Raw genomic sequence first — 15,996 nt, 5'->3', positions numbered from 1 at the left:
ACTGAGGGTCTGTAACAGCGGGGTTTGTGCGTCCCAGTGTTAACATATTTGTCATGAGCACAGGTCAAAGTTTTGGGCAGAAGCCAGTTGCCTGGACTGGAATGTTATCTCTGACTCTCCACACGGGTCATCACACAAAGGCAGATCAAGTTCACTACCCATGCATCTGCTTCAACTTGATGCTGGACGGCCCACCACGCATTTCTCACTTGAAGGGCAGCAAAAACACCGAGTGACGGCACCGCGTCGCCCTCCCGCCCACGGCCTGAGTGGAGGACGTCCGGTGAGAACCCGGCTGAGACGGGCTATCTGACCGGCTGCAAAGGTCAACACAAACTGGCCACAGTTCCCGAGCAGTTTCCCTAATGCAGAATTCTCTTTCCATTTTTCTTATCTTCTGATACGTTATCAAAATGGTAAAAGGCAAAGTTCACGGCTGTGGTTAATGAGGCTCTAGTTCAAGTGCAAGATCAACAGCTATGCCTGGCCTGGATAAGGAGATCCGCTTACCCTTCGGCACAGCCTGTCCTTGGGTGCCTTTCCAACCTAAGGCGAACAGAAAGGGAACGGTGTATCTAGTTAGTAATTTAAACCAAAAGGCATCATGATGGTACAGGAAGTAAAAAGTAATTTTGTAAAAAACAAAATTCTAAAGACATAAATACACCTAGAAATAAATGTGGCAACCAACCATAACGTAAGGCAAATGATTTTGTGGTGGAATGTAAAAACATTATGAAAAAAAATCAGTCTGGGCTCACAAACAATCCTTCTCAAAAGTAAATATTTTTGAACGACTAAAACAGAAAACTCAAAACTCTGGTTCTTACTTTGCATAATCAAATAACTGGGTGGCCTTAAAACTCAAAAGGTCCCCAGTAGGGGGCGCATGAGAGGCAACCACACACTTAAGTTTCCCTCCCTCTCTTTGTCTCTCCTGTCCTCGCTCTCTAAAAATAGATAAATGAAATCTTTAAAAACAGAAACAGGATCGGGAACTCACAGGCAGTGCACTGTGGGTGAGGTTTAGGTAGGAAAACCACAGCAGAGCTACGATCAACCCCTTTCCAAGAAAAGATCTTGGCCTGACCCCCCAAGCTCAGTGAGGAAGAGCACGCTTGTGGGTTTTAATTAAACACAAAGTGCCAATCCTTGCTGGGACCAGCCTCCGGTCCCAATCTCTTCGGGGGAGAGGCCTTCACAGTGGCAGGCTCCATGTCGAGGGCGTGGGGCTCCTGCTCAAGTCACCAGAAAGCCAGCCACGGGAACCACAGTTCACTGAGCCGGAGTCAAATGTGTCAAAAAAAAAAAAAGCAAACCAGGCGAACAAGGCCCAGTGTACACAAGCTTCCTAATATCACATCAGTTAAGGGAAGCAAACCAGAAGCCAGCACATGAAACATAAAATTACCTTCTCCATCAAGTACGTAGCTGCGGAGAACCTTTTGACCAAGAAGGTGTTCCACATCATCAGCGCGACGCCTGGAGCAGGAGAAGGATGAGAGGGAGAAGGATGAGAGGGAGATGGAGGCTCACGTGCTTTCTCTTTCGTCGCGCGAACAAATCACTGTCCTCCCCAAGCTTATAAAACTCTACGGCTGTTTGCTTAGTAGTGATTATAAAACTAATAAAAACCTTTATTCCGTAACAAAAAGCAGAACTGGTCTGCACAAGAGGATACCCAAATGGCCAATAATCATAAGAAAAGACTCACATCGTTATGAGAGATGAATTAAAATGACAAAGATACTGCACAACCCACAGAAAGGCTAAGTTGTAAAAGGTGACAATACCAAGTGCTGACGAGGATTTGCCAACAGCTGGCGAGCACGCTCCTGCAGTGCTGGCAGGACAGCAAACCGGTGAGCCCACTGGGAAAACGGGCAGCACGAACTGCAGCTGGTCACGCCCCCACCACACGCCCCAGCGGTCCCGCGCGGAGAGGGATACAGAGCTACGGTCAGGGGTGTGGCGACCAGCTTCGTCCACAGCGGCCAAACACTGGAAACAGACCCTACGTCCCTCAGCCGATTTAGCTCATACAGAACATCCAATACAGCGGTAGGTAAAAAAAGATACAAAAAACCCCACAAAATACAAAAAATGTATTTAAAAATGGGGTTATATTATACTTTCGTGTTTAATAAACCATGGCATGCGGATGAAAACTTCTGAAGCAGCTGTGAACCAGGCAGCACACATGTGATCCTTCACCTGCAGCTGGCGTCACCCACGCAGCTGGCGTCACCCACGCAGCTGCCCCTGCGTCCAGCGGCGGGGCTGGGAGGGGCCTGCAGGGGCCGGGAGGGGCAGGGAGGGGCCGGGAGCCAGTGTCCAAACTGGGCACCGAGTCTGAACGGGAGGGACTCCCTTTGCTGCACTGGCCAGAAGGCAGCAGGTAACTTAGTTTGGTAGGTAAGGACAGAACACTCTGGAGGCCAGATTTCCCTAATGAGTCACTTTAGAATCTTATTTCCTTGGAAGAAGGTGTAATCTAAAAAGATGAGTAAAATAATGTTCAAGTTCTCTTCACGTAAAATGAGACATTTTAGGATTTCCGCAATTTGACTTCATGCCACCACAGGAAGGTGGCCCAGGAGCAGAAATACGTAGCTTTTCTAGAATTTATCACACGGACATAAAGGCGATGCTTCCGCCTACCCCGCCCCAAGCCGAGCCTCAAAACCTAGTAGGACGATGACTCGCCCCGCAGGGCTGAGCTCCTCCGTTCATTCTCACAGGGAACTCGTGCAGCTATTACATGCAACCGGCAACCTGTTGACAACTTTCCACAACATCTGTCACACATTTTTTCAGGGAGACTCCTGCAGTCCCCATGGTACAGCAGCCCATGGGGAAAACAGTCACATTTATTAACCAACTAACTGCTTAATCAGGAACCAGAGTCCTGAGCGGCCCGCCCTTACTCCCTTACCTGCCTTGAACTGAATATGGAAGGAGTAAACCATGGGCGCATAATAGTCTCCTCACTTCCACCCAGGAAGGGCAGTCAGCTTGGGGGAGGGTGGCGGGGGACACAGGTGACCATTACTGCCACCCCCTCCCTTTGCTGGACAGCGTTCCTCCACACAGTGAAGAAAGCCAGTACTGTGTGCGTGTGTGGTAGGACCACCGGAGTGAAGAAAGCCAGTACTGTGTGTGTGTATGTGTGTGTGTGTGTGTGTGTGTGTGGTAGGACCACTGGATGAAAACGCAAGAGGACAGAGGTTTGAAGGTTCTTGCCTCCTCTGAGCCAGAGCGTGTTTAGCGCCTGCTGCCTTACCGTGCTGAACATGCGCGTTGCCAATGCGCTGCAGGTGCTCTATAGACCTCACGAAGAAACGTGCTTCCTTACATAAAGGGAGAAAGAGAGAAACAAAGTATCATTTAGCAGGTGTTTCAAGTACAAACGGAGACTTCTTACATAAATTTCTGTACAAAGCTACATAAGAACGTAGCAATAAGAACATGAAAGTGTTACACAAGAAGTAACTTTTCATAAGATGATGTCATGGTCTCCCTTAAATTCACGGCACCTATAGATGACTGATTTCCAGAAACTTCCAGGTCATCTGTGCTGACGTCTGAGTCAAAGTTGACTGTGACTTGTGCATTGCGGCTGCGCTCTTTGCAACAAATACCTGAACTTCACACAGGCATGAAAACCATGGATTTGCTTCTTTGCAAATTATCATTATTCATTGCTGAACAAATATTTGTTGAGCACCTACTATGCACCGGGCTGAGGCACCAGGAATAAAATGGGAACAAAACAGACCCAAATCCTAGCCCTGGGGTTACATTCCAGTGAGGGGCTGGGCCATAAGCATCAGTAAACGCCGCGGGATGTCGGCGATAAACGCCAAGGAGCGAACACTGAAGGGGGAGGGGAAACCGGGAAACCAGAGGGCACACCTGCAGCTCCACCCCTTCCAGCCAGCGCAGTCCACACGTTAAAACTCAGGCCCAGCAGGCAGACCTGCCCAGAAGCTCTCCGGACCTCTGCGAAATAGCCCGGTGCCTGTGCAAAGAGCGAACCGGCGTCCTGAGCCTCGCCAAGCCGCGTGCGTGAAGTGGAGCTGGGATGGGGCTGGAGGGGCGAGGAGAGCCACGGCCGACAGGAAAACACCCGAGCAAGCAACAACAGTGGCCACTTACACCGTTTCACATCCCCCGGTCGTAATAACTCACGGACGACGACACCAGTCACCACGTGAGGCACTAGGCGAGTCTCCTGTAGAAACTGCCACAGCCTCTGAGACGGCCACTGTCAGGTCCTCGTCTGCTTTCCGGGGACACTGGGGACCCAGGGCTCCAGAGGTTCCGGAAGGCCCCGCAGCTGCTCCCTGGCAGTGCCGGGGCTTGTACTCGGCGGCTGTGCCCGCCGCGCCCCCGCCTCTGGTTTGTCAGTGAGAGCTCCTAACGCAGGGGTTTCCCTTAAATGTCCCTTTCTTAGACGGGGGCCTGGAAGGGAGTCCTTCGGATTTTTGACATCATGATGTCCTCGTTTAAGCCCTAACATGCTTTTTTCACAGAGAAAAGGTATCCCGTGTGAGTGGCGGGCCTGACTGTGATTAGGAGGTAGTGGCAGCAACTGAAGAGCCCGGGGCCAACTCTGCAGTCTGGCCTCCCTGATTTTTCTCCTGAGACAGACGGACGTGATGAGCAGACCCAGACACACCTGACCTTCAGGCCCTCCGCCGGCACCAGGCGGTGCTCTGGCTGTTACCATGACGACAACCCTACTAACGATGTTCTGTTAGGTAGGTGCTATTCCACACAGGAATTGAAAAGGCAGTGAAAAATACACTCATCACGACCCACCCGGGAACAGGAAACCGCACTGGCCTCAGATCCCACAGAGGAACCCGGGCTCAGTCCCAGCCTGACAACTGCATCCGCGGTGCGGCCTCAGGCCACAAACACTGCCTCTCTGAGCCCTGGTTCCACAGCGAGGACAGGGAGGACCCCTGCACATTGGGGTTCGCTGTGCGGGCTGTGAGGGATGATGGACGGACGGACGGAAAGGCCGAGCATGGCTCAAGGAGAGAGACGCCCCAAGGGGGAGGTCCCCCGTCCCTCATGAGTTATGTAACAGCAGTGTGCACAAGAAGACGGGATGCACCCCGGCCCCGCCCCCACCTCCACCCCCAGGCGGCACGCAGCCTCACCTCCGGGTCCTTGTTCCACTGGACCACGCACTCCCAGCAGCAGTGCGCGTGCAGCGTGTCCGGCTCCAGGCTGCACGGGAACTGCTCGTAGGCGGCCCGCAGCAGGTCTGCAAGGCAGAGACAGCGCCCCCTGAGTCCCGCCTCCAAAGCCCCGCCAGCCAGCCTCCTGTCCGAGTTCCCGAGCCTCCGCCTGGAAGCGTTACCTGGGATGGCTCCCAAGTCCATGTCCACTGCTGACACCTCCAGTGAACCCCTGTGAGTATCTTCTGTGGGTTCGTCCAGGTTTTCTGCATCTCTCTCTCTGTTAGCCCGTTTTAACACTTCGGGGCTCAAGTCCTGTTTAAACACCCACTTGGCCACGCTGTCTGCAATGCCGCCTACAGTGTGCAGACGAGAGAGAAAAGGAACACGTGTGGTGACCGCAGAAGGGAGCCTTTCCCAGGACGAGACCTAAGCGCCAACGTTCAGTTTGCAGCCTGAAAGTGACCCCCAAACCCACGAGATTCACAGCGTGTTACCCCCTACCTACCGCTCACCTGGGAGGGCCAGGGAGCTACCTGCTACCCGAGGGCGTCTTCCGCCCTCGCCTACAATATCCAACACACAGAGATGCAGACACACATGTGTCCGGGTTCCATGTTCGTTCTGCACTCACAGCACAACACAGACTTTACCCGACACTGACAAAGGGCGGGCGCGTCTTTAAGACACTTTCATGTAAATAGGAGTGAAAACAGATGGATGGGCAAACCTGCTCAGGCTTCTTCGGGCAATGTGTTACTTTATTCATAGTTAACTAACTAGCCTATCTGGACTAGTTAGGGGCATAATTTAGCCATAGTTCACCGACAACATGATGCTGTATTCCATGTTGCAACCAACACAGTCCAAAAAATTATAAATGCAAACAGGACCACTTTCAAAGTGAAGAGTCCTGTTTATTACCCACAACAAATTATACATTGTCTGTCATTTCCCAGATGGTTCTCTCAGTCTTTCTGCTCTTTCGACTCAACGTAAACGTCTGCACAAAAAGGAGGACTCAGGACGCCGCAGGGACCGGGAACACAGGGGAAGCCACGTGCCGGGCAACCTCCTGTCTCACGTGGCTCCCCCGTCGCCGGCGGGTTCTCAGTCCAAAGTCAAGGCCCTGACGATGCTGCCCCCGCTGGTATGAAAACGGAGTCCCCTTCCTTTCACCGGGTGGCAGCGTGGGGCACAGGGAGTTTACGAGGGAATACCTCACATCTTACAAAGGACACAAAAACGAGTCAACTAGGTAGAAACCTAGCTTCTGGCTGTTCATAAACCCGGAAAAACGGTCAGCACAGCGTCCCACGCCGGACACAGCTGCTGGGAAGGAAAGGGCGGCCGCCGAGCTCACACGAGGCGTGACACGCCCACGGTCCCGAGAGACGGGAGCACAGCAGCCCGGTGACCAGGACGGCAGGGACTCCTGCGTCGGACAAGAGGGACCGAGCTCCGTGGAAATGCGGGGGGAAGGGGGAAAAGCTGCCGTCCGTGCTTTGAGAGGGGTTCCCCGAAACGGGGAGGCAGCCCTGGAGCTGAGCAGGCTTTGGGACTGGGAGGTCCGGGAGAAGGAGTGAGAGTAAGCACGGGGACGCGGGGAGGAGCACGCATGGGCTCAGACCCGGGCCGGGGATTTGCAGGGCAGTCTAGTGAGAGGCAGGAAATGGAGACGTGGGCTGGAGTCTGAGCCAGCAGTTCCTGGAGGGCAAGCTTGGGAATCTACACCGAGTTCCCTAGTTTCTGAACGTCTTAGCCTCAGCTTTCGTCCTTTAAATGCTTAAAAACTATGGAGAGCCCCAAAGAACTTTACCTTATGGGCTATATTTTATCAATGTTTATGGTAAGAGAAATTAAAATGGAGAGATTTTTAAAAAGTTTCGTATATTCACTTTAAAATTAAAATCACAGCCCCGCTGCGCGCTAACATTCCACGACAGTAACTGTGACTCCCCGAGCCGACCAGGCGCTGGGGGAGAGGGGCACCACTCGCTGCAAACCCCCCACGCCCGGCCCGGCTGGAGCCCCCGACGCGCTCCTGCACCCCATCGTTCCCCAGGCTCCGCTGTGCCGGGCGGGGTGTGCGGCGGGGAGCAGGGGGATGTGGCCTCACCCAGACACGGAGTGGGAAAGGGGGGGCCGTGGAGGCCCTCGGACCGTTGTAAGGCCAAGGCCGTGGGGGGATGCGGGTGGGGCCTGCTGAGCAGGGAGCTGGCAGGAGCGGACTCTGAAGAGATTGAGAACAAGCATGTGGTGGGCTACATGTGTATTTAGAAGCAAGCGCATCTCTCCCTTACTCTTCCCGTCATTTCTGGAAAAGAAACAAACGGGAGCGCACACCCCCAAACACGGCATGTCCGCCGACTCCGGGTTACCTCTGCCTCCCTCGAGGAGCTTCCTGACGGAGAGCCTGGGCAGCAGCTCGGCGGGCAGCGCCGGCGCCCGGCAGGCACGCGGGCCGGCCCTGCCGTGCAGCAGCGTCTGCAGCACGAGGCAGTCCTCCAGCTGCTTGAGCAGCAGCTTCCAGTACTCGGTGTCCAGGGAGAGGGCCTCCCAGGAGTCCGTGAGCGCCTCGGCGTCCGCGCCCGCCGCCGCCTGGGAAAGCTGACAGAGAGGCCCCGGTGAGAGCCTGGCAGAGCCTCTGACCCCCCGCGACCATGCATGAGCCTGGATCTCGAAGGCTGATGGATGACAGTCAGGGCACATCGCGCAGATGTCGGTCCGCGAATACCGCTGCTCGCCTGGATGGGGCGTGAGGGTCAGGAGTCGGTGGGAGGCTCGGGGGCAACGAGGATGGAGTCTGGGCATCCCCAGGAGACCTGCGGTGACCCCCGAGTCGTCAGGGCCACGGTATGAGGAGACTGGTCTCTTTTCAGAACACACCAACGTGAAAAGTGTGTCTCACACTTCTCTCTGCATGATCATGAATACTTCAAGCTGGTAACGTTGAACTGGGCCCCATGAACTACTGACCACGATGTGACGTGACTCCCCACAGCGCCTCGTCCAGTTTAATGCAGCAGCCCCACAGGAAGTATCGGAGCTACCTCGCACTCTACGGGGCGTCAGACTCTTTTTTAAAGAGCCTCCAAGAGACGAGGAAAAACCACACGGCAAAGGGCCAATAGGACCCCTTTCTGTGAGTCCGGCCATGCAACGTGGCCCAAACACTCTGTTCATAAAAGGTGGGGGTGTGAACACAATCGCTGGATTTTTAGAAATCGGAACAAACCTGAGAACTAACGCAGCCTGTCCCCGACCTCTTTCAGATGGGAAAACTGAGGCCACGAAACTCATTTTTAAGGGACTCACCACCGACCCCCAGCCATTGGCAGAGAGCAGGGTCAAGTTCAGCACTCCCCTCCCTGTGCCGTGTGGTGACGGCCAAATTCAAGTGTGCGTGCCGTCTGAACAAACGGAGTAAGGGCAGCACCCCTCCCCGCCCCCGGCCCCCAAGAAAGGCAAACAAGAACCAGCAGGCACACGGCTGGGACCCCCGACACCGCACAGCGGGAAGACCACGCGGCCCACGCAGGGAGGAGCGGCCCCCCCACCCCCGCAGGCTGGGCCGTGCCCCCACCGACCTTCCTCTCGGCGCTGCCGTTGGACAGCTGCGCGGCGACGGAGTGCCCCACGTGCGCGGACAGCAGCGCCGCCCCGTTGTTCTCCGACTGGACACACGCCGTGCGCATCTGCTGCCACCACGGGGACACCGACTGGGAGTCCCACGAGTCGTCCATGGCCACTGCCAAGGTCACAAGGAACCCCCTTAGTTTCCCAATTCGGGGCCCGACCTTTCAGACTCAGCACGGTGTTAAAACTCAACTCCCCAGTGGTGTACTCATCGACTTCCCAACGAACTGGGGAAAAATCCTTGGTCTGTTTTAGCCAGAACGCGTGTACTCCATTTCCTCACTCTTCTCAGCCCACTGTAAATCTCTGCTTGGAATAACAGTTCATCGTTGCAGAGAACCACTACTAAATGTTTCGACATAGCAGATGACTGTTCTCATCAGAACAAACCTGAGAAAAATAATAACCTCCACCCCAGACCACTTGATTTACCTGAATTAAGCAAATGCATTATTCATTATGACATGACTGTTGATGAGAGCACATACTCATACATTTCCATAGAGCACACCTGACGTGCGTTAAGAGCTTTCTCCGGAAACATAGAAGAGCTTCCAGAGTGAAATGCTGGGCGGGCTGTCGTCTCCTTCGTTAGGAGCTCCCCGAGCTCCCCCCGCCCCCGCCCTCCCCCACCCCCGCTTCAGTGGCATCTCAAACACCAAGCTTTGCCTCCCAGGGCAGAAGCCCACAGCTCTCCCTCGGATGCCGGAGCCCGGCGTCCCAGCATTCCCAGCATCTCACCTTTCATCCTGCTCAGGAGAGACAGCATCGCGTGAAGGTAGCAGACACACTGCGGCTGCTCCAGAACGTCCTTTTCCTTGGAAAGCCAGACACTCAGGAGCAGTGACTGAAATCAAAGGCAAACCCTTCTCAGCCTCACAAACTCTTCACGTGGACAAATCCTTGCGCTTCTCGAGAGAGCACTCGTGCGTGTCCGAGTGACTCTGTCTTCCGGGCTGGGAAGCGAGTGGCTGGCTGGGACGTCCCGTGACGTGAGAGCGGAACAAGGTCCCCTGTCCACCTAAGGGGTTCCTCATCACCTGCCAGGATCTTCCCCCCACCCCCCACCTCTCTGGTGTAAGCACCGCCTGCCAGTCGGAGCCTCTACGTAGGTGCATATCACAGTGAATCCCGATGCAATGTCATCAATGGGGTCTGGGGTCTGGGGCTTGGGGTGGAATAATGCGTAGCAGCACCAGCTCGGTCACAGGCTGGCTCCCGTACAGACAAGCTAAGTCTGAGCGGCAGGAGGCAATCTGAGGGCCCGCTGGGCCGGGGAGGCTGCTTGCTGGCTCTGGACCTTGCCCCGTCTCCCCCGTATAAGGCGCTACAGCAAAAGAGTGACTGAGTCAAATGGAGGTCTCTCAGAAAACTCGGTGGACGCAGCACATTTAGAAACCTTTGCAAACTTAAAGATGTGTACAACCTACGTGGTAAGTGCCCCGTTTCTGCAGGAACACAGTCCCAGCAAGATCACAAGGTTCAGAGGACACACGCCCCCCACTGCGGGTTTCCTCGGCCCGAGGGCTCAGCAAGGGCTGGGGGCGGCTGTCATTTCCTCCCACCGAGGTGACCACAGTGACCACGCAGGGGTTTTTTTTTTAACAGTTTATCTTAATGTGGACTCAATTTCTTACTTTAATTCTTGGGCTCTTTTTTTTCTTTTTTTTTTAGAGAAGGCCCTCCCCCCTCCCCCTCCCCCGCTGGTCCGTGTGTGCCAGGGCTGCGTCCGTGTGCAGGTGGGAGCGGCAGCGGGAGAACTCGTGATGGGTTGCGGGGGGTCTCCTCGCTCATCTGAGCGCGAGCAGACGGAGCAGACGTTGAGAGCTGCGGCTCGCCCGCGGGGTGGCCCTCGCATCTACATGTCCTGCGCCAGGGAGGCTAGTCCCGGCACGCGGTCCACGCTTGGGAGCGCCTGACAACCCTGCACTGCTGCGGGGGGTTCGTTTGCCCTCTGGGCCTCTCTTCGGGCTAGCATGAACACTCCTACTGCTGGTCAGATGCTGCATCTGTTTTAGGGCAACCACGGAGCCTGCGTGTTACAATCTACGGGGGACGGGGAAAAGAAAATGCTGTTGATTAAATACGGGGACTATACATTTCTTTGGCCGTTTTTGGAAGGTTTTTCATGTATGTTCTGTGATATACGTTAGACAGTGGTAATAGGCCATTTTTGGAAAGTTTTCGTGTATGTTCTGTGATATATACATCAGACAATGGGGGGAAATAAAGGATAGTGGATAGTTCTGGCCAACGAGAGCAAGGAAGGACAGCACCCAGCGACGAGAGACCTCACCAACAGCAGCTGGGGGCTCAGTCCGGCCGACTCCAAGGTGCGACACACGTCCTCCGGGGGGCTTTCGCCTTGCAGACACTTCCAAAAGAAGAAACTGCCTGGGAAACAGAACCAACCGCGTCACCCAGGGACCGCGTGCCACGTGGAGGCCCTCCCTGCGCCGCACCCCAAGCCCCGAACAGCAGCACAGCCGGGGAGGACAGGCACAGCCGCTCCGTTTGCCGCACTTGGGAAAGCAGGAGGGCAGCACCGTCTTGTGGGCGCACCCGTTCGGACAACACGGCTTTCACGACACGGTGCCTGCCTGTCCAGGGCGTCTCCAGCTGGCTGAGAGACACACGCTCGGCTCTCCGGTGGATTTACTCTCAAACGAGCGGCATCCGTGACACGCCACCAGCTCCTCCCAGGCGTTGTTCTGCAGGAGGAGGAGGCGCTCTCGGAGCAGCTCACCCCTCGACCTACCTAAGGCCACGTACTCCTCCTCGCTCATCTTCTTCACGCTGACCGCGTCCTTCTCACACTCCAAGTGTTCCAGGAATGTCTTCACGGGCCACGCGCCGTCGTCCTCGTCGGAAAACCGCACCGCAGTCCTGGCGGTCTCTCGCTTGTACTTCTCTAACAACGCCTGCAGCTTGAGGAGCTCGTTCTCGTCAAGCCTCAGTAGGACGGCCAAGTCCTTAAAAACAGGGGGGACATTGTGAATAGACCGGGTCGCTTTCTCCAAACCTTCCGCATGCGTCAACCCCAGCACCTGAAATGAACGCAAGGCCATCAGCCAAAGACGGATTTTAAGGAATGTGATCGCTATAACGTCCTCTGCTTAAAACCCAACTCTCAAATTGCTCTGCTTGCAACTCGACTCACGTTCAGGAGTAGGAGGTTTTTAAACACAGTAAACCCAAGTTCCTTGAGATGAGACTTTTAAAAAATTCACATTTTAATAAGCGTGTTACTGTGTCATCAAACAGAGATTTAACTGTGTGTCACCTGCCACTCCTGAGCTTCTGAGGCCACTAAGGAACTAGCCCGTGAGACACTGCATGCTCCTTCGTGAGGCAGCGGCAACACTGTGCGGACCACGGGACGCAGGCCTCGCGGCGGCGTCAACACACACACCCTCCTCCACGGGGCTCCCAGCGACACAGACACTGGGAAGTCCGACACACACGCGCTGCCCTCTCCAACTGCTCTCACCTGCTGCGTGTGCAGGAGACGGCTGCACCTCCTGACACGATGATGTTTCTGAGTTAGAGAAAGTGTGCACGCACACATACACACACGCACTTTAAAGATCATAAACCCGACAGATAAAGCGAAACTTTCTCCCCCCAACACATTAACGGGATGGAAGCCGCATCCTTCAGCAAGGGCAGCTCCATTTCCTCGCTGAAGGCTGTCGTCTTTACAGCCAAGTAGAGACATGCAACGTGCCCCCGAACACAGGCCAGCACTGCAGTGTGGCGCTGAATTTCTACACGAGCTCACACGAACTATGCCCCAGAGATGACAAAAATTAGTTCATTCAGAGCTGAATTGCAGTTTTGTAGGTGCAAAATTAGCCATTTGGCGTAGAAGTTGTGAGTTTTGTAAAGGGTCCAAACACGTCTATAGCAAATACGGTTTTAATTCTTAAAGAAGTGCTTTAAGAAGAAAAAACTAATCTGAAAACTGATTTTTAAAATTTTGTCATTCTTTTATCTTTGCACAGTAGGTTGGGGCTATCAAATGAAAATGAGTTCCACAGGGGACCAGCAAAGCCCTACATTTAACTTTCTGTGGCAGGGTGTGAGACAGATGGGTGGGTTCTTATGAAAACATTAGGTATTGAGGAATCTGTGAAATGTGTAGGCAATCCTACAGACATAACAGTCAACTTGAACCTTCCTGTTGCTTGAAATAAGTCCACATTATTCAGGAAGTAAAAGGCAAAACAAAAGATCCGGAAAAAGGGGGCTCTGTCATTTATCATGGCAGCCGTCACAGGTTACTGTGAATGGATTATTACTAAAATGCTTTATAAGGTCCATCTGTCATCCTAAAGATAGACAAGATGTTAAAATGTGTAGGTTGTTCCTGTTACAGAAAGAAAATCTTGTCCAATATTCATGCTGAAGGAATGTTTATCCATGTATGTGCACTGAGAACAAGAGGCTCCCACTAACTTCCGGAGACACCGGGTGATTTTCTTAAGAGCACCACCAGCGACCTGGCGCCTGGTGGCACCACTTCCTGCAGGTGAGCGGGAGACCCAGGCACCTGGCCAGGTCGCACAGCGATCTGAGGGGGAGAGAGGGCGCGTTTCCCTCTGTTCCCCATGAAAGACACTTCGGTTCTCTGTACGGACAGTGAGAGCTGTTATAACCAGCCCTCGGCGATGAACGAGAGTGCACCTGAGTAACGATGACAAGGTGCACTCCCTTCTTTATGTGTTACAGAGTGCAAGCATGGGACACTCACTACAATTGTTATAAACACTTGGGTGTGAGACAGAATCGTTTACAAATGCATTTCCCGTGCAGCACACCACAGAGAAGTGTGTACGAGTTTGTTAACTACAACACAGAGAAAGTGTTCTCATCTGCTTGGCAGAATCTTTTTTTGTTGTTCTCTAAAGGAAATTAAAGTTTTGCTACTTCAGTCAACTGCTATATTTTAACTGGCAAAGGGTGTCCAGAAGTTATGTTATATGAAGTAACCTTAAATAAAAAGTGAGTTGAGAAAAACTAGGTGCTTCTAGGATAGTGAAAATGGGTGAAAAATAAAATTTAATTTTTTAGCGTAAATCATACAAATTTAACAGCAAAGCAGAGTAAGCCAGCAGGGAGTCTTACAAAGAAACTATACCTTTATGCTTTAGAAAAATTCTTAATCTTCTACATCATTACTACCACTTTAAAAACGGGAAATAGATCTGCACAGCGAGTGACAGGCAGGGTTACTCACGTGGTCAGAGGAGGGTGCGTCCGAGTGAAAACCCAGGGAGTTTAACTGGCGGACAGACTCGTACAGATGGAGCAGTTTCAGTTTGCTGGCACAGAACTGGAGCAGCCCCTCGTCAACAGACTCCAGTTCTGAAAGGCAGAAGAAAAAACATATTAAAAGAGATACATTGAACAGGTTCAGAAGAGGCCTTTCTTCATTAAATCTCTTAATATTATAAAATTCCCTGTTCTATTTCATCAAATACTGGGATGTTTAAGCTATAGCGGGTTAATAAGGCAAAGATGATTTTTCTATCGTAGCAAAATTATCTACATTTTTAAATGAAGTAAGGTACTCTAATAGTAGGGGTAAAAAATAACTAAAGAAAAAAGAAAGGAGAAATATCTTAGTCTAATACTGAAATGTAAGTAGATGATCTGGAAACAGCTTTAAAAATGTTAACTAACAAGCAAAACAGAGACAGGCTCAGATACAGGAGCAGGCTGACAGCTGTCAGGGAGGTGGGGGGGCAGTGTGGGGGTGGAGGGATTGAGCAGAAAAGAAAAACAAGGGAAAAAACTCCCACGCACAGACAACAGTGTGGTGACTGCCGGGGCGGGGGGGTGGGGGGGCCCTGGGGGCAGAAACATCGATGGAGGGAGGCCTGACTCCGGTGGTGACCACACAGGACGTGCGTGCAGATGACGTGCTGTGGACGTGTGCACCCGGAACCTGTGTGATTCTGTTCACCAGCATCACCCCAAAAAATTCAGTAAAAAGGAAAAAAATGTTCCCTCTTAGCCCCTAACTCTGGGCTGCCCATGCACAGGGCTCACACACGGAACAAAGACAAAGCTCCAGCTGCCTGGCTCTTTCTGCCGTGATGCTGGTCAAAGACACTGTAATTCAGCCAAACCCTGTGCGTGGTGACAGACATGTCTTCCAGAGAGTCTGGCCGAGACCAAAAGTAGAATCCTACTTAATATTCTCTATCAGTGAGGGTTTTTTCCTAAGATTAATGCTGAAAAAATACTCACTATATAATACATTCCTATATGATAAATTGTTTATATATAAAACAAATATTTATTCCTTAAAAAGGCAGACACTGAAGACCCCCAAAAACTCTTACTCAGTATACAGTCACCAGGAATGTTGTCGAAGTTGGTACAGCCACAGTGAAACCCAGAATTCTAAATCCCTGAAATTTCTGGGACTCTCATCTATGGGTAGAACTTGGAAATAGTGATGATTTTCTGAAACTCCGACAATGAATGGTGTTTGGTTTACTCCCGGCCCAGTGCAAGGTAACTGTTGGTCTAATAAATTTTGGATGCTTTGTTAAAGCTCGGTGGGGGGGAAGGGGGCATTGTAAGCGCGCTGTGTTTTTTAAAAAGAAGAATTTTTATCAAGTTTGGGCCATGAACGGAGGCCACCGTGCACCCAGTCCGTTTTACGTGTGTGTTGAAAAAAGAACCTCAACAGAAGGATGCTTCCAGTCCCAAAGGGGGGGGATGGCGATTTCTTGAGTGAGTCGCTCTGACTCGCCTTGAACACGACTGCCCTGAAACTGGCTGCATGCGGCGAACTCCACAAGCCGAGAGGCACGACCAGAGGAGTCAGCTCCCCACACGCCGCAGTTTCACTGGTGCCAAATCAGAACACGCTGGACTCCGCCACCCGAGCTGGACGGAGCACGGAGTCGCAGCCCCATGGCCGCAGCTCCACCTCCTCACCAAATGAGTTCTGAAGGGTCAACGACCAGGACCCCCAGAGCCAACTGCTGAGTCAGAGCCTGCGATGTGCGGATCGCTGGCTCTGTTCATGAGGGAAGGGCTGGGGAAGCGTGGCTCCCAGACCCTAACAGAACCTTCGTTAAATCATACATGTTTTTTATCATTATCCCGATCAAAACGACGTGAAAGGATTCCCATCTCAGAAGCCTCT

The 15,996-nt window shown here is 52.8% G+C and overlaps 1 protein-coding gene across 1 annotated transcript in view; it reads right to left on the bottom strand.

The window, feature by feature from the left end:
• Positions 1-15,996, bottom strand: part of RAB3GAP2 (RAB3 GTPase activating non-catalytic protein subunit 2) — a 48,031-nt gene that overhangs the window by 5,953 nt on the left and 26,082 nt on the right. Inside the window, exons 19-29 of the mRNA XM_028531187.2 lie at positions 14,071-14,198; positions 11,590-11,803; positions 11,128-11,225; positions 9,573-9,678; positions 8,783-8,943; positions 7,574-7,802; positions 5,375-5,548; positions 5,172-5,278; positions 3,284-3,350; positions 1,412-1,482; positions 511-546 (exon numbers count right to left, since the gene is read on the bottom strand). Coding sequence (XP_028386988.1) covers positions 511-546; positions 1,412-1,482; positions 3,284-3,350; positions 5,172-5,278; positions 5,375-5,548; positions 7,574-7,802; positions 8,783-8,943; positions 9,573-9,678; positions 11,128-11,225; positions 11,590-11,803; positions 14,071-14,198 — 1,391 coding nt within the window. The remainder of the gene's footprint in view (positions 1-510; positions 547-1,411; positions 1,483-3,283; positions 3,351-5,171; positions 5,279-5,374; positions 5,549-7,573; positions 7,803-8,782; positions 8,944-9,572; positions 9,679-11,127; positions 11,226-11,589; positions 11,804-14,070; positions 14,199-15,996) is intronic.

This window comes from Phyllostomus discolor, chromosome 15, assembly GCF_004126475.2.
Source record: "Phyllostomus discolor isolate MPI-MPIP mPhyDis1 chromosome 15, mPhyDis1.pri.v3, whole genome shotgun sequence".
In the NCBI taxonomy this organism is placed as follows: domain Eukaryota; kingdom Metazoa; phylum Chordata; class Mammalia; order Chiroptera; family Phyllostomidae; genus Phyllostomus; species Phyllostomus discolor.
This window is presented reverse-complemented; position numbering and strand designations above follow the sequence as displayed.